At 35.5% G+C, this 26,094-nt stretch overlaps 4 protein-coding genes and 1 pseudogene across 5 annotated transcripts; 2 read left to right on the forward strand and 3 right to left on the reverse strand.

Annotated features, from left to right (window-relative positions):
- Window positions 1-1,317: 1,317 nt before the first annotated feature.
- On the forward strand, window positions 1,318-3,623 carry LOC105762617 (pentatricopeptide repeat-containing protein At4g02820, mitochondrial). The gene is made up of 2 exons (XM_012580403.2): window positions 1,318-1,652; window positions 2,079-3,623. The coding sequence occupies exons 1-2, from the start codon at window positions 1,341-1,343 to the stop codon at window positions 3,309-3,311; spliced, it is 1,545 nt and encodes a 514-aa protein (XP_012435857.1). The 5' UTR covers window positions 1,318-1,340; the 3' UTR covers window positions 3,312-3,623.
- Window positions 3,624-4,183: 560 nt separating this feature from the next.
- Window positions 4,184-10,371, forward strand: LOC105762616 (preprotein translocase subunit SCY2, chloroplastic). Of its 2 annotated transcripts, XR_001124000.2 has the most exons (15): window positions 4,184-4,353; window positions 4,922-5,443; window positions 5,586-5,674; window positions 6,297-6,376; window positions 6,489-6,578; window positions 6,767-6,858; window positions 7,348-7,431; window positions 7,915-8,056; window positions 8,320-8,436; window positions 8,622-8,751; window positions 9,199-9,322; window positions 9,450-9,556; window positions 9,696-9,796; window positions 9,889-9,946; window positions 10,139-10,371. XR_001124000.2 is itself a non-coding variant. In XM_012580401.2 (14 exons), exons 1-13 carry the CDS (start codon window positions 4,281-4,283, stop codon window positions 9,783-9,785), a joined length of 1,740 nt encoding a protein of 579 aa, XP_012435855.1. In that variant the 5' UTR covers window positions 4,184-4,280; the 3' UTR covers window positions 9,786-9,796; window positions 9,889-10,371. The 2 variants fall into 2 exon arrangements, 1 of the variants encoding a protein (XP_012435855.1); XM_012580401.2 differs by having other exon boundaries at window positions 9,889-10,371.
- An 86-nt stretch (window positions 10,372-10,457) lies between these two features.
- LOC105761884 (protein trichome birefringence-like 11) lies at window positions 10,458-13,561 on the reverse strand (annotated as a pseudogene).
- Window positions 13,562-14,082: 521 nt separating this feature from the next.
- Window positions 14,083-16,121, reverse strand: LOC105762619 (small nuclear ribonucleoprotein SmD1a). The gene is made up of 4 exons (XM_012580405.2): window positions 15,961-16,121; window positions 15,749-15,825; window positions 14,678-14,869; window positions 14,083-14,570 (listed from the first exon to the last, which is right to left on the reverse strand). Exons 1-4 carry the CDS (start codon window positions 15,972-15,974, stop codon window positions 14,509-14,511), a joined length of 345 nt encoding a protein of 114 aa, XP_012435859.1. The 5' UTR covers window positions 15,975-16,121; the 3' UTR covers window positions 14,083-14,508.
- A 1,358-nt stretch (window positions 16,122-17,479) lies between these two features.
- Window positions 17,480-19,049, reverse strand: LOC105762618 (probable aspartic proteinase GIP2). The gene has a single exon (XM_012580404.2). The coding sequence runs from the start codon at window positions 19,017-19,019 to the stop codon at window positions 17,709-17,711; it is 1,311 nt and encodes a 436-aa protein (XP_012435858.1). The 5' UTR covers window positions 19,020-19,049; the 3' UTR covers window positions 17,480-17,708.
- Between the last annotated feature and the right edge of the window lie 7,045 nt (window positions 19,050-26,094).

Here is a 26,094-nt window from a genome sequence, read left to right on the forward strand (position 1 = left end):
GCTTCTTAAGTTTCTCCTTTGAATCTTGCATAAGCTATTGAAGCCCATTGTGCCAACATAAGTGAGAATTGCTCAACCGGTTCTTTTGAGACAAATGAGTAAAGCCAATATATGCTAATTGAGGACCAAGTCCATTTTTAATTATCAACCCACAAATCTTGAACCCATAATGGAGTAGTATTGTTATCTTCTAGCTCTTGAGCTCATTTTCGTGTTATTCTAACATCATGAGTACATTTTTTACTAAGAGTGATCATTTTGTGAGTTTAAGATTTCGCGACTATACCATCGAGATCACAACATTGATATGGATAGAGTATCTGTCATTCACACATCATATATATATGTTTGTTATCTTGGTATAATAATTCATACTTACGATGATAAAATATTGATAGGTCAACTAAATCTCAAAGAGCCCGGAATCAATGCATAGACAACACGTGGCATCTTAGGAAATGATTAGAGATAGCCCATTAAAAGCCTACAAATATCAAGATAGAAGGCCTATACACTCTCTCTCCTCTAATTTCCTCGGCTCTTCCTCTCATCTCCTCTCTTGCAACCACATTTTGATTACCTTAATTCTCTTACGATTCTCCGCTATTCGAGTGAATCATCACTAACTACCACAACTTTTTCCTTGTATAACAAGTAATAATTGAATTTAATGTAAATGATAAATAGATTCGGATATTGAAATAAATTTACAAATTCAAATTTAAAATTCACAACAATGAAAAATACCCAACCTATTGATCCAAGTTGAGAGCAATTTATTGCATGTGAAGAAAATGAATGTTAAAATATGCCATTAGTTTTTGGGCTTTCACAAAACTTAAGATTTAGTCGTTGTACTTAAAAATTTAAAAATAAGGTCCTCCTAGTTTTTTTATTTAAAAACATTTTCTATCAAGATTTGTCAATTTGGAATTTTGATTAGGTTGACCTCATGTGATGTGGCACATGATTAACAAGAGATAAAAACTATAAGTTGGCAAAATTTGGTAGAAACTACCAATGACGATAATTATGGACTAGGATTTTTAAATAGAAAAAGTAAGATTAAAATTTTAACTTTTAAAGTATAAGGACTAAAGCTCAAATTATATACAAATACAAGGATGAATAGCACATTTTAACCAAAAATGAATTGTACTCCCCTTCATTAACGGTCCTCGGGTATGTTTCAGTCCATTGGGCCTTTTGGAGCCCAAAAATATGAAATTAATCCCCTGATATTGCTGGATTTTAAATCCATGCAGGATAGCGCGAAATAAACGGTGCCGTTTGATCTGCCTTCCCTATTTCTTCTCCCCTAATGCTAAAACCCTGATCAAATGCCTTACGGATTCAACAAAAACACAATGTTGATGCGCTACGTTCGTTCGTCCCTCATCGCGTCGCGTTTTTTCTCGACGGCAGCGTCGGTAGAGAAAGCAGTACCAACTAACGAAGTCGCTCCGAAAAGCAGCGGTGGAGGTCGACGAAACACGTTGGGACGGAGGCTTATAGGCCTTGTGTATCCGAAACACAGCGCTGCAGCTACAATACAGAAATGGAAAGAGGAAGGTCGTACGGTCAGAAAGTATGAGCTCAATAGAGTCGTTCGAGAGCTTCGTAAGCTCAAGCGCTATAAGCACGCCCTCGAGGTATATGCTTGCTTTAACTTTGAACTTAATTTTCATTTTCAGTTGAGAACTATCCCTATTTCTAAAATGTCCTATGTTGCTCTTTTTTTTGAGTAGTCTGAAGTAAATGTTTCGTTCTAATTATGAATTCCTGAATTTAATCCATCTATTTTAATTTTTCAGAATTTGATCCCCAGATCTGTAGAACTAGTTTAGCCATCCATAAACGCACGATCTCCTTGAACTAATGATTTTTACTAATTCTTTGCATATGAATCTGAATTTCATAGCAACTAAGAAGGACTAAGTTTTCAGTTTTCATAGAGGGAAAATTCGTAATTAAACTCCGGTTTGAGATGAGAAACCATTTATACAATTATTACTGCATGTTATAGCTGGGTTTTCAAATTGCTTGGCCTTATATCACCATAGTTTATTTTATTGTAGATATGTGAATGGATGAGATTGCAGAAAGATATCAAGCTCTTACCAGGTGACTACGCCATTCACTTGGACTTAATTGCAAAAATTCGTGGTTTAGATAGCGCGGAGAAATTCTTCAAAGATCTTCCAGACAAGATGAGAGACCAAGCCACATATACAGCTTTGCTCCACACGTATGTCCAGAACAAGTTATCGGGTAAAGCCGAAGCTTTAATGAAGAAAATGTCTGATCGTGGTTTCGCAAAGTATCCGCTTCCGTACAACCACATGCTCTCTTTATACATCTCAGAAGGAAAACTAGAAAAGGTCCCTGAAATAGTGAAGGAACTAAAGAAAAATGCTTCACCAGATATCTTTACTTATAATTTATTGTTATCTGTTTGTGCTTCCCAAAATGACATCGAAGCTGCCGGGAAAATCTTTGTCGAGCTAAAGGAGGCGAAAATCGAGCCTGATTGGGTAACATTTAGTGCATTGACCAATCTGTATATCAGAGGAAAGCAAATTGACAAGGCAATGTGTACTTTGAAGGAAATGGAGAAGATGGCAACTCGGGAAAATCGAGTTGTTTATCCCTCCCTTATCAGTTTGTACACAAGCATGGGGGATAAAGATGGGGTTCATCGAATCTGGAAGAAGATGAAATCGTGTTTCCGTAAAATTAGCGATACGGAATACACATGTGCGATATCGTCGCTTGCGAAACTCGGGGAATTTGGAGAAGCTGAGAAACTGTATAGTGAATGGGAGTCTGTTTCCGGAAGCGGCGATGCTAGAGTTCCAAACATACTCCTCGCAGCTTACATAAACGGAGACCGAATCGAAATGGCTGAAAACTTTTATCGGCAGATTGCACAGAAGGGTAGTTCCCTGTGTTATACCGCTTGGGAACTTCTTACTAGGGGCTATTTGAAGAAACAAGAAATGGAGAAGGTATTGGATTGTTTTAAGCAAGGTGTTAGCAGTGTGAAAAAATGGAATCCTAATAACAAATTGGTTGGCGAAGTGTTGAAGCAGCTTGAAGAGCTCGGTGATACCGAAGGGTTGGAGAAATTGTTGGTGATTCTTCGAAATGCTGGGCGTGTGAGTACTATGGTATATAATTCGCTTCTTCGAGGATATGCAAATGCTGGTAAAATGCCGCTTGTAGTTGCTGAACGAATGGAGAAAGATAATGTGCCAATGGATGAGGAAACGCATGAACTATTACGATTAACAACCAAAATGCGCCTGTGAAGTTTCAAGCAGTTTTTGACGAGTGTTATCGGGCAGATGGATAATCTATTTTGCGATTTATTTTCTATTTTTATGTCCGTTTTACTGTTAATGCTCGGGTTACCCTTTCTATCAATATCGTCTCCAAAGTTTAAATTTGCATTCAATGTTTGGGAGTGGAATGGACTTTATCATTACACCCAACACTTGTTGCCTACATTTACTCCCTACCATAAGTAGGGTTGCCTTGTGATTTGAACCCACGAAATTGGTTTTTGTAATTATAGTTTACTACGAAAATTTTATCAAAAAATTGGTAGTTAAAATTTTCAATATGGATTCAAACTCAGCTATTTGATTGAACAGATTTGAGTAATTTGATTTTTTTTTTAAATTGAATTTTATTTTGATCTGTTTAGATGTGATGTGTTAAAAAAAACATATTTATTTAATTTTGTGTGATTTTTTTTTTTGTTAATATGTTAATCGTACAATAAGTATAAATAAGATTTTTATCTATGTGCTTAAATCTAGTTAGGGTTAAATCCAAACATAAACTGGTGGAAGAAACTTAGGGTGAGTTTGGATGGGCGATTGGGTAAGATGCGGTGCGTTTAGCTTACTTTTTGTCTCACGCTACAGTATCGCTACAGTATCTAATCTCACCGCCACCGCTGTTTTTACACTAATCACAGGTAAACGCACCGCCCATCCAAACTCACCCTTATTGATACAATACTATGGGGATTCAATTAAATGTTTTGAAGTTAAGGGCTGGTTTTAAAATTAAAGCTATAGTTTGAGGAAGTCTAAAGAAATTAACCCAATAAAAAGTCAAAGAAAGTCAAAAGAGATATTTTTAGGTTATAAAATAAGCAACAAAGCAGGAGATTTCCTCCCTTAAGGATTAATGATTTGTAGTACTGAATATTTTCTCGCTACTGGAAAATACGGTCATTTTTTTTTTTTGCCTCCCTCTTTCAGTGGACAATGGAAGCAACTCTTCTTGGCTCTCATCGGTTAAACCCTAGCCTCTTATCAACGAAACCGCTTAAAATTCCAGGTTATTCTTCCCCCTGTTTGGTTCCTTAGAAAATCTAGAAGTAAAAGGAGTGTATGTTTAATAAAGAAGCGTTGAGCACCGGTTCAATTTTTTGAGAGTTTACATCAGTTTTCAGCATATGCGTATGATTTTTGAAGTGATTTTATTTACAGGTTATTGAAAGTTGGGCTTTACTTCGAAAAGACTTAGTTAAACATGCGGTTTTGGTTAATTGGAGCTAGTTATTCGTGGCTATGAATTTAATTCGTAATTGCGGTTTTGATTGGAAATGCTTTGAATTCGTAATTTAACCATGTTTCATTTTCGGAACTTAATTTAGCTTGGAATATTTCAAACATGGGGAGAAATAGGTGATGTTAGAAGCTGAATGAATAAAAGCTACAATACAATTTTGGTGGAAAGGATAGAAACTTGTCAGGCATACTCGGACATTTTACTTAAAATTTTCTAGCTTTAAATTGGTTATACTTCTCTCTAGCTGAAATGAGCTATTGGAAAAGATACAATGTTGACTTCTATGATGGAATAATGATGTGTACTGAATATTTTACTATGACTTGGTATGCAGATGGACATGTGGCTCGTGACCTACGGTTTTATCATCCACTTCGTGCCAAAGCCCACCGGACTCTCAAGATGAAATTGGTGAACTCAAGTAGAAGTCATTTCGTGCTGCCAAATCGATGGTTCCGGTCAAGAACAAGACGCGAATGGTCTAGCAATTCGTCTGATCAGCTTCGAAGCGACTATGTAAATGTCAAATCATCATCTTCAGAGTCTCTAAACCTGGAAGTTGTTCCTTCAAGTTCGGATGATGGGGCTGATATTTCCGATTACAATGTTGTTAATAACATTGAGACTTCACATGTTAGACCAAAATATTTTAGAAATAGGTTTCTAAATTTTGTACGGTTGAGTTCTGTCCTGAATAATGCTGCGGAATCATTCTTTAAGAGTGAGATTCGGAGGAGGCTGTTTGTGACAGCTATACTTCTTGTAATTAGTCGTATTGGATATTTCATCCCTCTACCTGGATTTGATAGAAGGTTGATACCGCAAGACTATCTTAGCTTTGCCTCTGGGTCTGTTGGTAAGTTCTGTAATCTAGAAGAAAAACTTGCACCCTTTTCCTTTCCTTTTAAGCTATATGGAGTTTTATCTGCATTTTTGGTTAGTGTTGTTAATTAATTTGTCTATAACAAATGCCTGGCCTTTTATTTTTCTTTTGGTAGATGACCTGGGTGATTTTTCTGCGGAGCTTAAACTGTCCTTTTTTCAGCTTGGTATCAGCCCTCAGATAATTGCATCTATAATTATGCAGGTTTGTAACTTTTCTTTGGCCATATATGATTTCTTTTCTTGCATGATTGTGTATACTTAAATTCCTTTTTTTTTCTTCTTTTAATTTCATGCTATGACACCTATTTGCCACCCTCATTTTTATATGTCAAAGTGGAGATGGATAGATGTTGAGGATGCTTGCTATGTTCTTGCAAGACGGAATTATTATACAAATGACCAAAAGCTATTTCCTTTAGTATGAAGCTCTTATGACAAGCCTAGTTTTCTTTGGTCCGTGTTCTAGAGTTAATGGTACATTAGGATTCTGGAGTTGCTTTTTTTTTTAGTTGGAAAATTACTAATTTGTGATCAGATAAATGATGGGACTAGGAATTCCTTCAAATTATGCAGTGTTGCTCTATGATCTATTTAGGAATGGTTGTAAAATTTTCTTGTTCGTTAGTCCTGGTAACCATCTTCTATGATCTCAATAGACATATTTGTTAACTTATCATCAAAAAGGGGAAAAAAAGGGCATGCTTTCCTTGCCAAGAGAAAGATACCCCATAGTATCCTGCTTTTGGCCTAAGTTTCTTTTATTTTTATGGGTTCTTTTGTTTGTTGCTTTCTCATGTGCGTTCTCTTGTACCGGTTGAAAACAGGTACTCTGTCATGTTGTTCCATCCTTAGTGAAGTTGAGGAAGGAGGGGTTGGATGGTCACGAGAAGATTAAGAGTTATATGTGTGTCTAGTTTTTCATCTCAAGCAGTGAGAAGAGCCCTTGCTACATGTATAGTTCTTGATAATATTAATTGGACATTTACAAAGCATGTTATTTTTTCTTTCTATTGCAGATGGTGGATTTCACTTGGCTTTGCAATAGTAGAAGCTGTTATAGTTGCTTGTTATTCTCTTCAATATTCAATTTATGCAGCCAGTTACAGGTACTTTAGTAATGTAAACATGAAAGCAACAATTTCTGATGCTAAGAAATTGGTATGATATGAAACATATTCAGCCTTTTCCTGGAATGAAATTACAAATCATTTTTTCTCCAGTGTCCATCCGTTTCCTCCTTCTATATGCTATATTTGACCTTTTATCTGTAAGCTAAAGTCTATGGTTTTTGTAGGGTCAAGCATGTGATGGTGACTGCTTTTCTTTTGGTTTGTGGTGCAATGACTATGACATGGATCTGTGATACAATATCAGAATCTGGATTTGGTATCTTTCTTATCACATTTATTCCTTATTTGTTGTTCATTCCAATTGTTACAGAGAAGTTTTTTAATTTTAAGATAATAAGAACAACTGACCAAATAAATATACTGCTAGTATTTTTTTTCTCTAGAATTTATAGTAACTCTGGAAATAGAGCTTGAAGCAAAAACGTTTAATTGATGTAGGAGACCTTATTTGGGATTGGAGGAATTGATTGGAAATAGTGATAATCTTCTCATGTATTCACCTTGAGATAGGGAAATATGCTGCTATCCAAGATTATAGACGTTTTTAGAAAAATGAGTTTTAGCAGTTGTAGAATACAAGAAATTCATTAAAAGTTTTAGCTTCTTATGGTCTTGAATTCAGCCTTTTGGCTTGTCCGTGCCTATATATACCCTGTTTTCTTACATTTTGAAAGTGATGAAATTGCATAATTTCTTTGAGTTGCGAGTGTTGGTAGCCTTCTTAGTCCATTGTCGTGTGTTTCAGGTCAAGGTTCGTCTCTAATTATATGTGTTGGAATATTAACCGGATACACTGATACACTGTACAAGATGTTGACTCAGCTCTCAGGTATGTCGTATCCGCTGACTGAGGTCTTAGTGCTGTTTAGGTTGGGTGGAGATTTTGTCAGAATTATAATTATTCAGTACCAAAAACTGTCAAGTTTTAAAAGTAAGAAATGATTACAGGATTTCTCTTTTCCATGCAAAATTCTTAATAGTATTAACTAAAAACACCAAGCGATTATTTATTACAAAAATGAGCCTGTACCAAAATTTGATTTCAGTGTAAAGAGTACATTCTGTAGCTATTTTCATAAAAGTAATCATATATGTGGATTAGAGGAAGGTAAGGAAAGTGGTGCAAAAATAGTACCTGTACATCAATCTTTTAGTGATTATTGCTCTAGTCCAATATAGAAACTGCAACGATATTTGTTTTTCCGTAGATGTGGATATCAACAGAGCATGTACATTCAGAATATCTTGAAACTATTCTGTGTTTTCTGTATTTTTTTAAGTCTGCATCAGTATTGGTTTCTTGCTTCCCCAGGAAGTGCTGTGGGTTGGTGGCCATACATGCTTGCTGTACTGGGTGTTTTCACTGTAGTCACAATGTGGGCCGTTGTTGTTACTGAGGGTTGCAGGAAAATAAAGCTGCAGTACTACGGATTTAAACTGGCATCTGCCGCAAGGTAAAGTCAGTGCTACTTGCCTAGACATTAGATGCATTCTGTGGAGAGAATAGGCTTTGGTTTCAATCGTTCTCGGTGCAGCATTGATATTATATTTTCTGGCTATTCTGAGCAGCGGGCAATAACTAATTTTATGAGAACTAGGACTTTAGTTGAACTCATTTAAGGATATTGTAACTTTCTCTGTTTGTATATTAACTTATGATAAATGGTCATATGATCTTTCTGATTGTCACTTTTTCTTAATTTTGTGTCTTGGACAGGGAAGATTCCCCAATTACTGAAGTAGAACCCTATATTCCTTTTAATATTAATCCGTCAGGAATGCAGCCTGTTCTCACCACCACTTATCTATTGGCGTTTCCAAGTATTGTTGCAAGGTAATTGTGACCTGAAGTGATTTAAATACTTATTTTGAATCCTCTGTTCCATTTGCATTTTGGGGTAATATGCTTTTGATGCATTACATAGCCTGGCTTTGTTGTTGTCTTGTCCTATGCACTTCCCTTAAGGCTACCTTTTGTCAAATTTCCAGCAATTATCTAACACACTGCATTCTTTGCAGTATCCTTGGTTCACCTTTTTGGGAGCATGTTAAGGAGATATTGAACCCTGCAACATCTGTCGGTGCAGAGCCATGGGTCTACTATTCAATATATGCGTTTTTTGTTTTTCTGTTCAATATATTTGATATTGTAAGTACTTTTGAACCTTGGTGGTTCTAAGTTTCTGATGATAACCTGCTTATTGCCTGCTATTTTAGTCTAAATTGCTTCTGCTGCCATGATTTATTTCTTCTGGCTATTACTACCTGGGGTATCTATGCCAATAGAAAGTATTGTATGATTCTTTTTTTACTATTATCCTTAATTTTGCTTTTATTATTATTTTAAATCATAAAATGGACTGCTGAGCTTTCAATGAGAGACATTGGGTACTTGGAGCAGGGATTAAACTTTATGCTTTGATCCACTGTCTTATATATATTTTTATTTGTATACTTGGGCTAAACATTCTAATCTATTAATCAATTGTTGAATTTGTTAGTATGCTATGCTTGTTATCGTGCAATCTTGGCTCCTATTAGTTTATTCTAGTACTCATTGCTTCTTTCTGTTATTTATGTGGAAACTCCTATGCAGGCCAACTTACCGAAGGAAATAGCAGATTACCTGAATAAGATGGGTGCCAGGATACCAAATATAAAGCCTGGGAAGGCTACTATTGAATATCTCACAAAGATTCAGGCATCAACACGTTTCTGGGGTATGTTTCTGTCTGTAAAATAATTACAGTATGTAGTTGGAAGCTTATGCCTTTGTCTGGGCAATATGTTGAACCTGCTTCTCATTTCTTGAGGGATTTTGGCTGTTTCTTGTCATCACATATGCAGGAGGGCTACTGTTAAGTATTTTGGCAACTACATCAACCATACTTGATCATTACTTGCGACATATCAATGAAGGATTTGCAATTGGTTTTACATCAATTTTAATAATTGTAAGTACAATTCTAGAGTCTTGTTTGTGCTGATGCTCAGTTTTATAAAAAATGCTTAGAGCACTTGATAGGAGACCAAATCATTACAGTTAGCATTCTGTTCTACATTTTGTCTAATGCATCCATCCATTTTGATTAGGTGGGTTCCATAATTGAGCTAAGAAGATCGTACCAAGCATATAATGTCATGCCAAGTTTAAGCAAAGCATTGAGGCGATATGGGGTGTAACATTTCAAGAGGTACTTCACTGCCTTGCATTTTATATAACCTTAAATTGTACTTCATGCTTCATACTGGCAAATGATTAGGAAATATTATTCCCATGGTGCAGATATCATTCACACGTGATAACAATTTTGTTCATACAGTTTAGTTGAGCCAAGTAAAAGGTAAAAAGGTTGAACTCGATTATTTAGTTGATCAACTCACGAAGCAGGTTCCGATTCTTTTAATTCCTCCTTTTCTGGATTTGAACATGGCTTCTCTAGTATAGTGTATTATGTGAGGATATGGCTTTTACTTCTCTGGTCTGAGAGTCTGGATTTAGAACATCAGGTGACCCATGACCCATCTTTCCGCAGGAAGATACAGAGGGACCCGGTTTCCGTAGATTAAGGCAAGTTGTAAGGTAAGGCAATTTGATGTAAAATTTGATCGAGAGACAAACACAATGGCTGCAATTTTTTATTTAATTTATCCGTCTAATGTCTGAAACGCACACGACTAGTTATTGCATCTTGTCTTGTAAGTGTATGAACTGTAATATTGTCTATTTGGTCTCTCAATCCCGCATTCATATGGCCTGACCTATGCATTTTTAAGTCTCCAATAGTTTTTCTATATTACTATTTTTTGGGTGCCATTTCATCCTTGCTGAAAGTAAATTCTGGCTATAATAAATGAATGAATTAACTAGCCACCGTAGTCTCTTGATTCAAACTGCATGCAACACACTCAATACTTCATATGAATTTCTATGTACAAGAATGAGAAGAAAATCAAGTTGGAGTGGAGTGATCAGATTCCCACTTGAGAAAAAGTGCATAGAGAAGCTCATTCCACGAATCGGGTACCCCCGGCAAGCACCAGTGGCTACAATCTTCGCCCGGAGGTTCCGTTTCATTTCCTCGTCCGAAATGATACAAAGATGTATGGCCATCTTGTCTTTGATATGTCATGGGAGTCACATCTTGTACTATCTCGACGTGTTCTTCAGTTTTATCAGGAAATGGACCAAAGTCTGGCAGCTTTATATGGTGACAATGTCCACCATTGCTCCAGGTACCACCTCTGATTACATCAAAGCCAATATATCAACGGTGAAGTGTATCCTTCAAAGAAACTATCAAAATGAACTCTAACTCAATGACAGGAAGACAACAAATAACTGATTAAAAAAAAAACCTGAAATGTTGAGGAGCATAGGTTCGAAAATAAACTTGGGTCTTGCTAGTATTTACTTTACTATGAACAAAGTCAAGTAATGTTTCAATTGATTTCCGAAATGCTGTCCCAATGTCCATTTTTAAGTTCACCTGTGTTCCCTCTTGGAAAAAGCAGCCACTGCAATATAAATTGAAAGATTAGGGGCATCATTCATTAACAGCTATAGCGACAGGCGACAGACAATAAATTATAGGTCTAATTCTGCTCTTAGTTCCTATACTCTTTGCAAATTTAAAATTTAGTCCTTTTAATCTCAAGAATTTAGTGCTCTAGTGTTTTTTTATTTAATAATTGAAGTCCAATTAATAACACTATTAAAAGACTTTGTTAAATTGGATTATATGCTTCTTTTAAAATAAAAAAATTTACTCACATGAAAAGCTAAATAAACAAATAAAATTATTGAACCCGAGGATGATATTTTTCCAAAATTGAATATCGAGTTGTAAGATTCTTCGGCACTGATTCAGAGAAAGAAGAAGGAAAGACAATACAAATTTTTTTTGTGCTCACATGAGTATTTTTTTTATTTTAAAATTCTACATAATTCAATTGAACGGAAATCTTTTAACACTCTTATCAATTAAATTTCAGTTATTAACTTAAAAGAGTAAAGTGACTGAAATTCCTACAATTAAAAGAATACATTAAATTAACAAATATGCAAAGAGAAGGACTAGAAGTGCAATTAAACCTAAACTACATTAAAAATGTGTATAAACTAAGATCATAGATGATAATTACCGGTTGGTGGTCTTGTCATGGCTCCACCAATGATCAGTCACATCAGCACCAACCCACTGCTGCTGAGTCCGGTCCATACGGTCCAATCTCAGAGCCATCTTAACACCCTTCGGAGCTCCACTTGGAGCACTTCCCTGAGCCACCAGAAACGGTGCTCTCTAATACTCCACCGTGCAGTTATAATGAGCAAACCTGAAAACCAAGAACCCTCTGTGCTTCGTGATGGGGTTTCCATTCACCTCGTATATTGAATCCTTATTGGGAATTGCAGAGCTAAGCATGCACAGCAGTGACTTCCATTGGTTCCTCCCTATTGAGTCACGATAAAAGCAATGCGACGGTTCCTTAGCTTTTCCAAAATCTTCGTTGCATTCAATCTGCAACAAACATGAATTTTTCGTATGATCGATCACGTACACACAAAAAATGGCAATTCATTATTGGCAACCGACATTATATTCAATTAGGTATAATTGTGTTTTAGATCCTTCTACTATATTGGGATCTGAGAATTTATCCTTTTGGTTTAATTTGATAAAGTTTTTAGTAGGTTCAAATTAATACCACTATTCATGGTAACAATTAACACTGTTATTAGTTTCAACCTACTGATAACATTATAAATATTAGATTATAACAGGTGAAAAGATTAAATAAAAAATATACTTTTAAAAGAGTTTATGTAAAATTCAAAATAAACTTTTACCGACAAGTTAAGAAGGAATCAAGATGTCTTAGGTAAAGTCCCAAATTTTATTCCGAGTTCAAATCAAATTTTATAGATTTTATAGAAAAAAAGTAAAAAAAATATTTAAATTTTCAACCGAGATGGTGTTCAGTGAATTTGTGACACCAACCCAATAATATATTTTATTTACAGTATAGATAAATAGATACAAAGAACAAATTATGTTAAACTAAAATAAGGGATTAAATTCTAAATTTCAATGTGGTAGAAGGACTAAGACTAGAAGTAAACCCTATTCAACTACAATGGAATTTATTGAAAAAAAAAGAAGGAAAAACTACAATGGATTTTTCAGTTTTCTTCTCTTTCGACTGCTAAAAGAAGGGTAATAAAATGAAGAGGAAAAGACCTTGGTAAATTGCAAGCTTTAGGCTGCCACCGCCACTTAGTGTAGAAACTATCAGGTCTCCCATTCTCTAAACACCGGAAACCACTATCTATAAAAGGACAATCTGGGCTCTCATGCAATGGATAGTTATCGTCCCAAACCCATCTCCCATCATAATATCACAATGATCACCACCTTCATCCAATAACCCAAGGCCTTCATTTGTTGCCCCAAACCAAGTGAAACCATGGAAGACGAGCACCTGGTAGTAGTAGTTTAAGTAACAGAAGCAAGCAATGAAAAGACAAGGGCTCGACAAGGTTGAATTGATTGAAATAACCTAAACGGCTTGTTGTGTTTACGTCTTGTTTAGTTGTTGTATTCTTCATCTCTTATCAACTCTAAGAAACACCAACAACAACAATAAAAAGGAAAGGAGAGAAACCAAGTGTGGAGTTTAGTTTTAAGGAAAAAAGACGTGTTTTAACTTAGACAAGAAAGTTAAATACCAGGGTGAAGAAGCATCGTGACTATAATTTGCGGCAATTTTTGGACCACATAGTGATGGTGGCTGTGGACGTGACCCCCCGAGCCGACACAATAGTGTCATGATATTTTGAAGGTAGGGCAATTTCAAGATCTGTAATAATTTTAAGATATATGCTTGCAATTATGGAATGTAAGACCCCATGACATAAAATATTGTCCTGTTATTGATGGCAGCCCCACCAGCTTCATACTACCCTGTTAGTATGATTGAATGACCACCATTCACTAAATTTTATATTAGCATCTGGTTTTCAGTTCAATGCTATCTTCATTTGTCGTTTCAGAAGTGACCCATCATTTTGCTTTTGATTTAATCACCGAGTGTTCATCCTAAAAATTCAGTGTAGATTCTAAATATAAAAGCAACCTTGTTTGTGGTGTGCAAATTGATATTAATTTGTTGAGTCTTTCTTGAGTATGTATTTCTCGTACCCTTCTCATTATTCAAAATTTCCTTGCTTGTAACTTGAACCCATAGAACAAAAAAGAAAAAAAAAAAAAAGAGGGAAGCAAAGCAACCGCTCCCTCCCTTTCCTTCAACCTCTGCCTTTGCCGTCCTTATTTTCTCCTCAAAGAGACTATGCCAAGATCCACCGGAAAAATTCTAGACATTGACAACAGAAACAACCCATTCACAATGCTTTTGGAGACTGAAACTCAAAGATGGAGTTTGTTTTCGGGTTGTACTCGGCAAAAAAAAAAAAAGGGAAGAAAACAAGCTTAACTAATATGCTCATATAATCCATCATAAGGCTATTTGATAACCCTAGTAACTAGTAAAAAAAAACACAACAATCAACTTCAGTAAAAGGTTCAACATCAACACTAAACATGGTCTGTATAAGTGACAATCCAAGATTGTTGCTTCCTATTTTTACCTTTTCTCGTTCTAAAAGCAACAAATCGGAATAGAAATAGATTACCTGCTCACCTATTAGCACTAGATCATATCATCTGAGGCTGGTAATCTCGGGATTCATGATTAAGCTATCCAAATCCAGGCTAATAACCATAAATGATGGTAATATGCCAATAGGGTTCCTTTAATATTCGTATAATCACCCACAAAATTCTCCCTACAGCAAATCTGTCTACACATCTGATTGTCACAAAAAATTTGATGCAAGGCAGCCGAGTTAACGACCTCGACCGCGTCCCCTTCCACGTCCACGACCCCGACCACGTCCTAAAGGTTTCCCTGAATTTGAAAAAGCATTAGAAGGACCAAACCAACAATGATTGAAGAAAACAAAGCTTATACAAGTAGTACACTCTGAAACAGGAGAAAATGGAGCCAGAGAATACCAGCTGTTGGCTTCTTGGGTTTCACCCTAGGTGTCTCTTCAACCAGCAATGTCTCGAGATTTAAGCTGTCAGGTAGAATATAGTAGCGAATATTGTTGCCCCTCACACTAAGGTGATCTAAACTCACTGGATTTTTCCCCTTCAATGTAAGTTTCACCGTTTTCAGATGGGTGTTCATACTGATATCCACACCTAAAACAAACACACCAATTCAAACTGTCATTGAATTTGCATGCAAATAAAAGTTTATGTTCAACAAGGAAATCACTAAGGTATATTTACCCATCTTTAAACTCTAATACTCATGATTAAAACAGATGCTGTCCAAATTAGAAACATAATCACCAGTTTCAAATAAACTCCCACTATTCGGTAACTTAGTTGACATTCATAAAAAGTATCTAAAGAATTATGAGTTCAATACATCCTGTTTAGCAGAAAGGCAGATATTCTCTGCTCATTAATCATTATCAAACAATCAGTCATTCACAAACTTTGTGCCAGATATTGGAAATAACAATTAAAAGAAAATAATCATGTTACAAAAAGTCATCCAATACGGTAATATGTTGGTCACATAAACAAAAGTCTGCAAATGAGACGGTTCCATCTAATACGATGAGTAACCAACTACTAACAAGATATCATACGTGTGAATTGATCTAAAAGCTAAATAATTTATCAAATATAAGCCACCTCTCAAAAATGTTTCATAGACAAAAAGCATACTAAGTGTCCAAAACCAGTTCATCTTAAAAGGTGATAACAAGTGATATCGTGCATGAATACCTAAATCTGTCCCTAATTTTAAGGTTAGTAATTTAACCAAAAGGGAAGCAACAGAATACACGATTGAAATGGGAGTTAATACTACAGTTGCCATTACTCATTTTAGGAAAAATGGGGGAAAAACTGAGAAAACAATAAACTATCAATAACTACAGCGGATTGACAAGAAACTTAGCAAATAATCTTAAGCTTTTACAACTTCGCTAAAAGGGAGGGTTAGGGTTTAGCTAAACCCTAATGTAAGGGGGGCAAAACCAAAAAGGGCAAGGGAAAGAGAGGAACCTGTGATGGTGCCGTGAACAACGGTTCCATTCTTGAGCTCAATCGACACCGTTTCATTGTTCAACTTCATCAAAAACCTGCTCATCGTTTAATTCAAATCGACGCCATTATTATTAAATACCAAAAAAGATATTTTCCACATCACTTCGAACAAAGAAAGAAAATACAAGAAAAAGAAATGGTGTAATGAATCAGGAGAATTAAAGAATTACCTCACTAGCTTCATACTGAGGAGAGTTAGAGGTTGAAGCAAAGGCGAGAGAGCCTATGGAACTCAGTGAGTTAGCAGGAGAGTAAGGGACCTGTTTGCTAATGCTACCAGACCAGATGTGCACCGAGCGATGAATTTATGACTCGGTACACTCCTACAAGGCCTTTTGACTTTTTGAGTTTATTTGAAATGAAGCGACGCCGTAGCAAGAATAGTTGATGTACTCTTGGGCCAAACTTTTATTATGTATCGGCCCAATATTCTTACATCGCGGCTTGAGATTTTACTACATTTTTATTTATTTATTTTTAATATTTTAAATTTAATTTAAGAATATATAGTAAAACTTCAATCCATTTTCATCACTCATTTTTAAAATTTGTTATTTTAGTCACTCTAGTTAAATAAATTGTCCATTTTAGTCACTCCATTGTTAAATGCCTTTGGTCACCCGATGGAATGCTGATGTGGCAGTCTTTTGATTGGTATGATAAATTTAGTCTTTAACACTTTGCACATTATGTCAATTTGGTCCTAATTCTAAAAATTCAAAAAATTCAACCCTCAATGTTTATAAATTTTTTCAATTTAATCCAAATTCTAAAAATTCAAAAAAATTATAATTTTAAAAACTTGAATATATATTATTTATAAAAGGACATAAAAATAGCATTTCGTTTGGTGACCAAAGGCATTTAACGGTGACTAAAATTGACAACTTATCTAGCAGAAATGACTAAAATAACAAGTTTTTAAATGAGTCGCCAAAATAAGAACATGAGAAAACTCGGGTGATTAAATAAGTAATTTACCAATAATTATCCATAAAAAAATATCCACATACTTTTAAATAAATGGTGTACTCTTGTTCAGCTTAATTCTAGATTTAAGTGAAACGTAACGTTACTATTAAATACACATAAAAGGTTTTCGTACCAAAAAAACCATTAGTTGAAATTGTTAACCACATATATTGACTTCTATTATGTCAAATGATGCTAAGACATTATATTTGACACCTCTAAAGTCTTTAAAAATAGGGTTTACTGAATTGAAATTGATAACATATCAATTAAATATAATTTAAAAATTAAAAAATTTAAAGTTAGGATTAAATTGATAGATTTTTAAATATCGAGGATCAAATTTATTATTTTTTAGAGTTAGAACTAAAATGACAAGTTTTGTAAATATTGAGGTTGAATTTGTTATATTTAGGATCAAATTGATAGAATAAAAAATTCTTTAGAGAGCTAATTTTGATACTAGACCAATACAAAAATTCACATCAGCTTAGAGATTAAAATATTTAATTTCAAAAGTTTAGTGATTAAATCGAAAAAATTAATAGTTGGGTGACCAAAATAAAATAAAAGGCATAGTTGGATCACCGTTTTATTATTTACCCATAAAAAATAATTTCCTACATATTCGACACAAAATTTTAATGGAAATTTGCACGTTAGTTTTCTCATATTTTTTAGTAGGGGACGGAAATACAACCCTTAAATACATACATCTGCCGATACTTTTACCGATTTATTAATCGTATAAAAATTTTCAATACGTTTCTTACACAATAATCACTCTCATATATTATATCCATACAAATATATATACACACCATACTGCAGAACGTAGATTATTATTCTTTCATGGCCAGTTGCTCAATAATTATGATTTATGGAAATGAATTCTGAAAAGAAGTTTAAAACCCAGTTTATATGAACCAGGGCTATGCCATTAAATCTAAGCGTTGGATGTGAAGTTGAAGTTGGCGCAAGTAGTTTGCCTGCCCAATAGCGTGGCGCTGAATCCCAGCCTTGAAGTTGCCAGATCAAACTGAAGCAGCGTGTTCTCCAATTGGTGCCCTCCGATAACAATGGAAGTAGTCGGGTTCGATCCACCATTTACAAATCCAAGACACAACACGTCCCTGTTAACCTCGACCATCGAGTTCGAACCAAACATCCTCCAAAACACGTTCTGGTTCTGCAACACAAGGTCTATCGATGGCACGGTGGGTCCTAATCTCGTGCTTGCTATGTTACTCGAGCTGAAACACACCTCAAATGGAGCCACACCGGCAACTCTACTGATGTTCATGGCAGCAGCTTCGTTAATGAAGGCTTCGGTGACGGCTTTGAAGATTGAAGATTCGAGAACGGTGTAGGGATCCACGGTGCTGATTTTTGTGCCACCAACGCCTTCGTTGTTGATGGATAATAACGTTGTGTTCAGTGAGATGGGGTTTTCGTTTACCTTGATGGACTTTACACCGATGAAATATTCGGCGGAAGCTTCGCCCATAGGGTAAGCGGAGGCTGTGCTGACGGGGTTTATGAAGAGTGGCGTGTAAGTAAGCGACTGTGATGCATCAACACCAGGGAGGAACACGTAAGGACCATCGCCGAAGAAAATAACACCATTTGCCGAGGTTGAAGACGAGAGGCAAACGGCGAATTTCCTATGGAAACTAAAAGCAGCAGCGAATTGTGAAGGAAGCCCAATTCGAGTCCGACCGAGTCCAGCCATGCCCACAACGCCGGTAGCCAGACCTTGAAGCAAGAAACTCGGCGCACATGCGAAAAGGAACCTAGGTACACTAACCACTCTGCCGGGATTTTTCCCGTCAGTCGATTGGATAGACACAACATCTTGAGCAACCTCACCGGAAGTGGCGATGTGGGTGACGGAATTATCAGGTGTGACGCCACACGTGTTGTTGTTACACCCTGGCCTTGGTGCCGAGAAGCAATCGCCGCAGCCATCGGCCCCGGCCAATGAGCATTGTGCCGAACGACATCTAGCTGGACGGTATGTCGAAGAAACGTAATCCCGATCGCAATCAACCCACATATGTCGGCCACCGAGATCAACCACGAGGTCTATAGGCATTAATGGTGTCCTTTGGCTAATAGTGGTGAGGTATTGAAGCGTAGAAGCATCTTTAGCGACGGGGATTACCAGTGCCTTGGGGCGAAAAGACTGTTGAGCTAAAGATGGTGAAGAAAAGAAAAACAGCAGACAAGTGAAGAGAAAACAGTGAAGGGAAGCCATGGATATGTAATATGATGAAGGGAAATGGGTATTGAGACACGTACAAATCCAGCTATATTTATAGCTGAAAGCGCTTGCCACCGCTAAAAGCTTAAAGGTCAAAGCAGGCTGCTTGAAGAAGCAAAGCCTGCTGCCAGCCCTATGCTGTGGACGTGGCGGCATGGTAGACAACTTTTGACTTTGACCAAATCTATTTGCATTGATCTGATTATGAGATTATTATTTAAGTTTTTATTATAAAATATATTTTGTTTTTTCTTAGCTTTTTTCGTGGAAGTCATAACTTGGTTGCCTCAAGTTTTATTTTAGCGAATAAAGAATATGCTTTTTCAAAGTGCCATTCTTCTCATCTTATCTATAATAATATCAACTAATAATTGATTAACGTAGCAACAAAATTAAATTTGTGATTTATATGATAAAATAAATAACTTAATTGATTTATATATAATCTTTTTTATCAAATGAGCATTATATTTATAAATGTCACCAAAGTCAAATAAAAAGAAATGAAGGAAAAAAAATGGAAAACAAAGAAATAAAGTCATCTAGAACATCCATCTCAATCACAAAAATATGTTGGCACAATTGATAATGACATAACTTATTCTAGGTAAATTATGTCAATAATCACTCAATTTTGATCTTAATGACAAAACAATCACTTAACTTTCAATTCAGTCGCTCAACTTTCAAAAAATAACAAATCAGTCTTACTAATCATTTTCCCTTACAGACATAACGAAAAAGTGACAAGACATTTAACCAACTCCTTTCTATCATTAACCTGCTAGTTGGAGGGTTAGCTGTCATTTAAAAGGCGCAATTTACAAGCTCTTGCTGGGCAATAAAAGAAGAAGAAGAGAAAAAGAAGAAAAAGCGAAGAAATGGAGATACTCTAAGTACGGCCGTTTTGTTCCTCCAAGGTGGAGCCACCACCCAGTTCGCTGCTGCCCCTTTGAATCTTTGTGCTCTAAGTGACTCCGTTGAATCTCTATCCCTTTTTGTCTTATCTTCTTCTCATCTCTTTTTCCTTTTTTTTTCTTAACTCTAGTCGCCACCACTTATTGCCTTCTCCGACCAACTGTCATCACCAAATGACTCCTCTTTTCCTCTTCTCAAATCTCACTTCAGATTTCTCAATAGGCCTTCAAAATTCTGAGATTAAAACTTCAAAGCTTCAAAAAAGGATTCAACGGATCTCTGCCATATACCGTTGGATCACCACCATATTCCGGCCACAGCTTTTCTTTGACCAACCATGACTACTGATCGCTCAGATTATCAAACTGGTGGCTTAAGTTCTCCAACCCGTAAAACTCGAAATGGGTGTGGGTTTCTTCTCTTTTGGTTCTCTTTCTTTTTTAGTTTTTTTTACTTATCTCTTTTGATGTAGGCCAATTTGAAATTCTTGTTATTTTTTTGCTGGTTTGATTTTGGATGCTTGCTATTTGATATTTTTGTTTTTGATTGGGATTTCATGGGTCTATAATGTTTAGGGGTTGGGATTTGGTGGTTATGGTGGTGGTGGCTTGGCAAATGAGTGACAGTGAGTGATGCTAGTGTGGTGATTAAATGATAGTGGGCTTGTGGAGGTGGCCAACATCGAGGGTGGTGGTGAATGAGCCAAGAGGGATGAAGAAAAATGGTGAAAAAGTGCCCCCTATTTCTCTTTTTGTTTTTGCTGTTTAATGGTGGCGTGTGAGAGGGATGATAGGAAAATGTCCAATGTGGCAAGTTAATTGGCCATTCCAGCTAGTTAACTGGCACGTCACTTGTCCCATTAGGCCTGTAATGAAAATTGTTAATATGTGACTGATTTGTCACTTTTCGATAATGTTAGTGACCGATTTGTTATTTTTCAAAAGTTGAGTGACTGTTAATCTAATTTACCCATTATTTTAACAATAAAAGTATTTCATGCATAGAATTCAATACACATTCAAAACTCGCCACGAAACATGAAAACAAAAAATTGAAAATGTGGGTCGATTGAGTCTTAGCTCAATTGGTATGGACATTGTTGCTAATGCAGAAGGACGTGGGTTTGAGTTCGTTAAAGCGCATTATCCTCCTAATTATGGGTTGGGAGAGGCTATAGGTAATTCTAAGCATTGTATCAAAAAGAACAGATATGATCAAAACTTAAAATAAGATTAAAAAAAAAAGTAAGGATAATTGATAATACAAATGAATATTTATTAAGAAAATTGATTTCTTTTAATTAAAATTGAAGTCTAAACCGAACTATTTCAATTAGAAATGGTCCATCACCTTTTCGATAAATATTCTAAAAACAAACTTTACACGCTTAATTTGAAATATCAATCATAATTAAATAGTGATTGTTAAATTTATTAAGTTAAATTTTGTTATTTTAAATTTTATACGGTAAAAATATTATTACTTGTGTAATATCATTTTAACTTGTTATTTTATGCGGTAAATTATTATTTTGAAAAATATTATTATATTTAATAAATGTGAATATTTAGCATATCCGAATATTCAATAAATAATTTAATTGATTCTAATTGAAATTGAAAGTAAATAAATTTTTGAATTTAGGTTATACAAAATGGTAAATATACAACCCTAAATTGTAGCATCATATATTGTCCAAGAAAACTCATTTTAAAGGTGTAATTAATTAACTAATTTGTATTTTTTTAAAGATGTTATGAGAAATAAAATACTGAATAAAAATCTTTCTATATAATATAACTCCATACCAACATATAAATATTTTTTTTGCATCAAACTTGAAAAAGCAGATGAAAAAAAAAGCTGAGTTCGCCGCGCCACAGCATCAAAGCCGTTGCCGACCTTCACACAAGAAGGTGACGCTGCATTCATCGTCGACGACGACGGTATACTTATGATTAGGCTTCCAAAGGAAAGGCGGCAAGTGATACAGTATCTCGCACACACACAACGTGTCCATTTGCCTCAGCCATTCACAACAGTAACGCTGTTCGGGTGTCTCATGACTCCCATGTCTATGCCTGTGCCTGTGTCGACGCCGGTGTCGGTGCCTATGCCCATTCCCATCTGCCGGCGGAGGAGGGGGTGGCATCGGAGTCTGAGCACCATCGCGCATGCAAAGTTCACCAGCGCGATTTGGGACCTGCAAAGTGGATGTGGAAATGTTATTTGTTCTGGGATCAAGGTCAGGTTATTAGGCATTGCAACGTAGAACATGGAGAAGATGAACAATATAAGGACCCCAAATTTTGCCATTATTGATCTTATCTCTCAAGATATAGGGGTTGAGGTGATAAATGACCTAAAAAAGAGGGGATTTTGATGTCTTACCATGGGTGTTCATTTCAATTTATACTGTGTTCATCCATAAACTTCTTGTATGAGACAAATAAAAAAACACAGGGGATGACCAAGAGAATGAGGTGATGGTTTGTTGATGTTATGGGAAGAGTTCAGGTTTTCTCGGTTGTTTGTAATTTATTCATTCATTTATTTTCCATTCTTTTAGCATGAAGACCTTGTTAGGTGTCAAATTGTTGATTACATATATGTCTAAAACCATTCCTTCAAGAAAATTACCAGTCTGAAATTTGGAAACAGTGTGACTCTGAAAATAAACTGCAACCGCATGCTACCATGGCAATTGAATTGGTAATATATATAGTATACACACACTAACGCATATGCAATGTTATAAAAAGACAATAAAAAAACATATCTGCTTTTAGTCTTGTTTTGTCTTGTTTTCACTTTTTTGGAACATTGAAAGCTGATTGAATTGTTGACAATAGAGTAGAAAGATGGCTTGCTTCTCTACACATCATGGCTGGTAACTCATGTACTAATCATGACACTTAAATTTAACCCTCGTACTAATTTAATTGGTATCAATATTAATGAAGATTTTTAGATATTGTGTATTCGAGTATTAATCATCATGATTAAATTTAACTCATTTAGCTTATTGACTATTAATTTAATTGACATTGAAATTATTAAAAAAATTTAAAGGTTGTGTTTAGACAAATGTATTATTAGTTAAGACTTCAGGATAGTTAAAGATAAATTAGAAAATGTATCAAGAAATTAACTTACAAAATTGCCATTTGAGGACAAATGGCAAGTCAAAACAACACCCAAACAAGAAGTCACTAACAACAAATAGGAAGCCACCCACAAGCTACCCTTCCCGAAGACAACCATCTAGACAGTGCAAACCATCCGTCACACTGTAACACCCTCACTCGACTTGATCGTCGGATCGAGCTACTGAGAATGTTACAGTTGTTGCCAAACAACTACAGACAATTAACAATCACATTAAAAACATAATTCATCCAAACACAACCATTACAAATCATAAATTCATTATATAATCTTTTTCGGTCTTATACGAGCCTCGAAAGCTCTAAAGTTAACCCGAATCGCATTAGGACCAAATTGCAACATTTTTAAAATTTTAGAACGACGTACCAACATGAACTCGGTTTTGGCACCTAATCCAAGCCAACTATACCATTAATTCATTTGGTGCATAATTGCACCTTTGTTCCTGCAAAAAACCAACCAATGGCATACCATATAATCATTTAATCTTTACCATAATCAACCAATTCAACATGCCTTAATTTGGCATCAAAACACATCAAACACCTTATTAAAACACAAACTAATCTTCCATGCTTTCAAGCCATTCCAAAACAACAATTAACCATGCCATTTTTCATGCTCAAATCATACCATTGCATGTTCAAATGAGCTATTTAAACACTATCCATATGGTCTTAACACATGACCAAATCATACCATAATACATGTGTAAGCATTAACATCTCATAATTCATATATTAGCCATACTCAAACCAAGCTAATAATTCAAAGTTAACACTTTTATAGCACCTATGTACATGCCACAACATCAAGTCTAAAACGATCAAAAGACTACCGAATAGATGGTAGGATAGTGTGGTCTTCAAGCTGATTCGATCGATAGGTTTCGTAAATTAATGATCTACAAGGAAAAAGGAAAAGAAACGGTAAGCATAACGAACGCTTAGTAAGTATATATGAAATTTACTTAACTTACCTTAACATTTATAACAATTTAGCAATTGAAACACATTAATATGAACATGGGATTTTTTGGCAACCTTATACTTTCATGCACAATTCAACCACACAATCACTATGTTAGTTCATTTGCATATCAAACCATAATACCAAAATCATGTACATATATAACCATTTCATATTATAACATATACTATTGACTATGCTCAATTTGTAAATTGTTGGGAAATGTGCCCATATTGTAATAAGCATGTAATATGAAATAAATAAATTTTACTTTTCATTGTTATGTCTTTAATATTTTATCTTTCATGCATAGCGAAATTGTGACAAGCAAATATTAGCTCATTAATAGTCTAAGTTCAAACCGATGATAAGTGGTATTGTAAGAATGTTTACATTGTGAGCAAGACAACTTACTTCAATAGATAAACTAAATGAGTCCGTAATCTCGTAAAAGAATCAAAGTGAGCATTTGATTCAAATCTTGAGAAGGATTATTATGTCGTCTAAAATTCCAATTGAGGAGATGGCCGGTCTTGGTTATCGAGCGATTGACTCCACGGTAGAGACATAGATGTATTCATTGGCAAAATGATGCATTGGACTAGACTTAAGATGAATTAATTCGAATTCGTTTGTGAATTAATTCACTTGTGACATTCATGGTGTGATTTATCTAAATCCTGAGTTAGTCACTGACCATGCGTATGTAACTCATGTGTTTTGATATAAGTGGAGGCTTATGCTCTAAAGACGATCAAGTTGATAGCCAGTATGTTGGGTACATGACTTTGTATGGCATGACTTTACTAGCATCAGTGTAATTCATAGCTCAATTAAAGAGTTAACTACATCCTTTCATTGGCATTGCGTGGATTATAAATATGGAACGTGACCACAGGTTGCTTATTCTCAAACGAGCAATTTATCACAGTCATTTGTTGACAGTGATTATATTAATCATTAAGAAGACACAATTGTAACAATGAGATAAAATAAAATTGTATTGAGTGAATGATTTAACTCAAATGAACCAAGGATATCATATGAGGTAACACACACATGACGAGGTCATTGGACAAAGCGATTGGATGAATTGCTTTCAGAAAGAGTATATAATAAGGAGTTTGCAATCAAGGTACTCATTGTGGATGACTCCATGATGCGAATTATCGAATGATACTTCGGACATAATTACAATTAATAGAGCCTCGATTGTATATGTTCGATTGGTCCCCGCTAGCTCAATAAAAGCTCGATCGGACTACATTTGAACTAGAAGAAAATTCTATGATTTGGAGAAATAATTTAATTTAGTCGATTTATTCAATGTGGAATTAAATTAGGCGGTCATAAGAATTGTCCAACTAGAGAATTTGATTAAAAATTTTCTTGAAAATTTAATTTGGAAAATCTAAGTGATTTTTGGGAAAATTAATTTTGATGAAGTAAAATTAAATTAATCAAATTAATTAAAATTAGTATGAAATTTTAGAAATTAATTTTCAAATTAGACAATTGGCCCAATGAATAATTGAACTTGAAATTTGGATCGAGATCGTAAATTGGGCCTAGGAGCCCAAACCGAGACCAATACCCAAAAGATGGTCAAAGGGCCTAGTATGTGAAAGCAGACTAACAGTCAACCGGTGGTCATGTCGGACTGATTTGGTCGTCACTAGTCCGAATCGAACGGTAGAAACCGAACTAACTCGGAGTGTTGATGGTTGCGACGGTGACATTTCGATGGCCGACAAATAGTTGGCGACGGTGGTTCTTCCATGGTTGAGCAAAGGAAGAATTACATTCCTCATCTGCCGGCGGAGGAGGGGTCAGTGGCATCGGAGTCTGAGCACCATCAGCAGCATGCAAAGTTCACCAGTAGCGATTTGGGACCCGCAAAGTGGATGTGGAAATGTTATTTGTTCCGGGATCAAGGTCAGGTTATTAGGCATTGCAACGTAGAACATGGAGAAGATGAACAATATAAGGACCCCAAATTTTGCCATTATTGATC

Source organism: Gossypium raimondii, chromosome 12 (genome assembly GCF_025698545.1).
Source record: "Gossypium raimondii isolate GPD5lz chromosome 12, ASM2569854v1, whole genome shotgun sequence".
In the NCBI taxonomy this organism is placed as follows: domain Eukaryota; kingdom Viridiplantae; phylum Streptophyta; class Magnoliopsida; order Malvales; family Malvaceae; genus Gossypium; species Gossypium raimondii.

Coding starts and splice junctions, on each gene's coding strand:
- LOC105762616 (XM_012580401.2), top strand. CDS start 4,281: ATGGAAGCAACTCTTCTTGGCTCTCATCGGTTAAACCCTAGCCTCTTA. Junction 6,579..6,766: donor ATTTATGCAGCCAGTTACAG/GTACTTTAGTAA, acceptor TGGTTTTTGTAG/GGTCAAGCATGTGATGGTGA. Junction 6,859..7,347: donor AATATCAGAATCTGGATTTG/GTATCTTTCTTA, acceptor CGTGTGTTTCAG/GTCAAGGTTCGTCTCTAATT.
- LOC105762619 (XM_012580405.2), bottom strand. Junction 14,870..15,748: donor TGTTCACGGCACCATCACAG/GTTCCTCTCTTT, acceptor TGTTTGTTTTAG/GTGTGGATATCAGTATGAAC. Junction 14,571..14,677: donor ACCCAAGAAGCCAACAGCTG/GTATTCTCTGGC, acceptor TTTCAAATTCAG/GGAAACCTTTAGGACGTGGT.
- LOC105762617 (XM_012580403.2), top strand. CDS start 1,341: ATGCCTTACGGATTCAACAAAAACACAATGTTGATGCGCTACGTTCGT. Junction 1,653..2,078: donor GCTATAAGCACGCCCTCGAG/GTATATGCTTGC, acceptor ATTTTATTGTAG/ATATGTGAATGGATGAGATT.
- LOC105762618 (XM_012580404.2), bottom strand. CDS start 19,019: ATGGCTTCCCTTCACTGTTTTCTCTTCACTTGTCTGCTGTTTTTCTTT.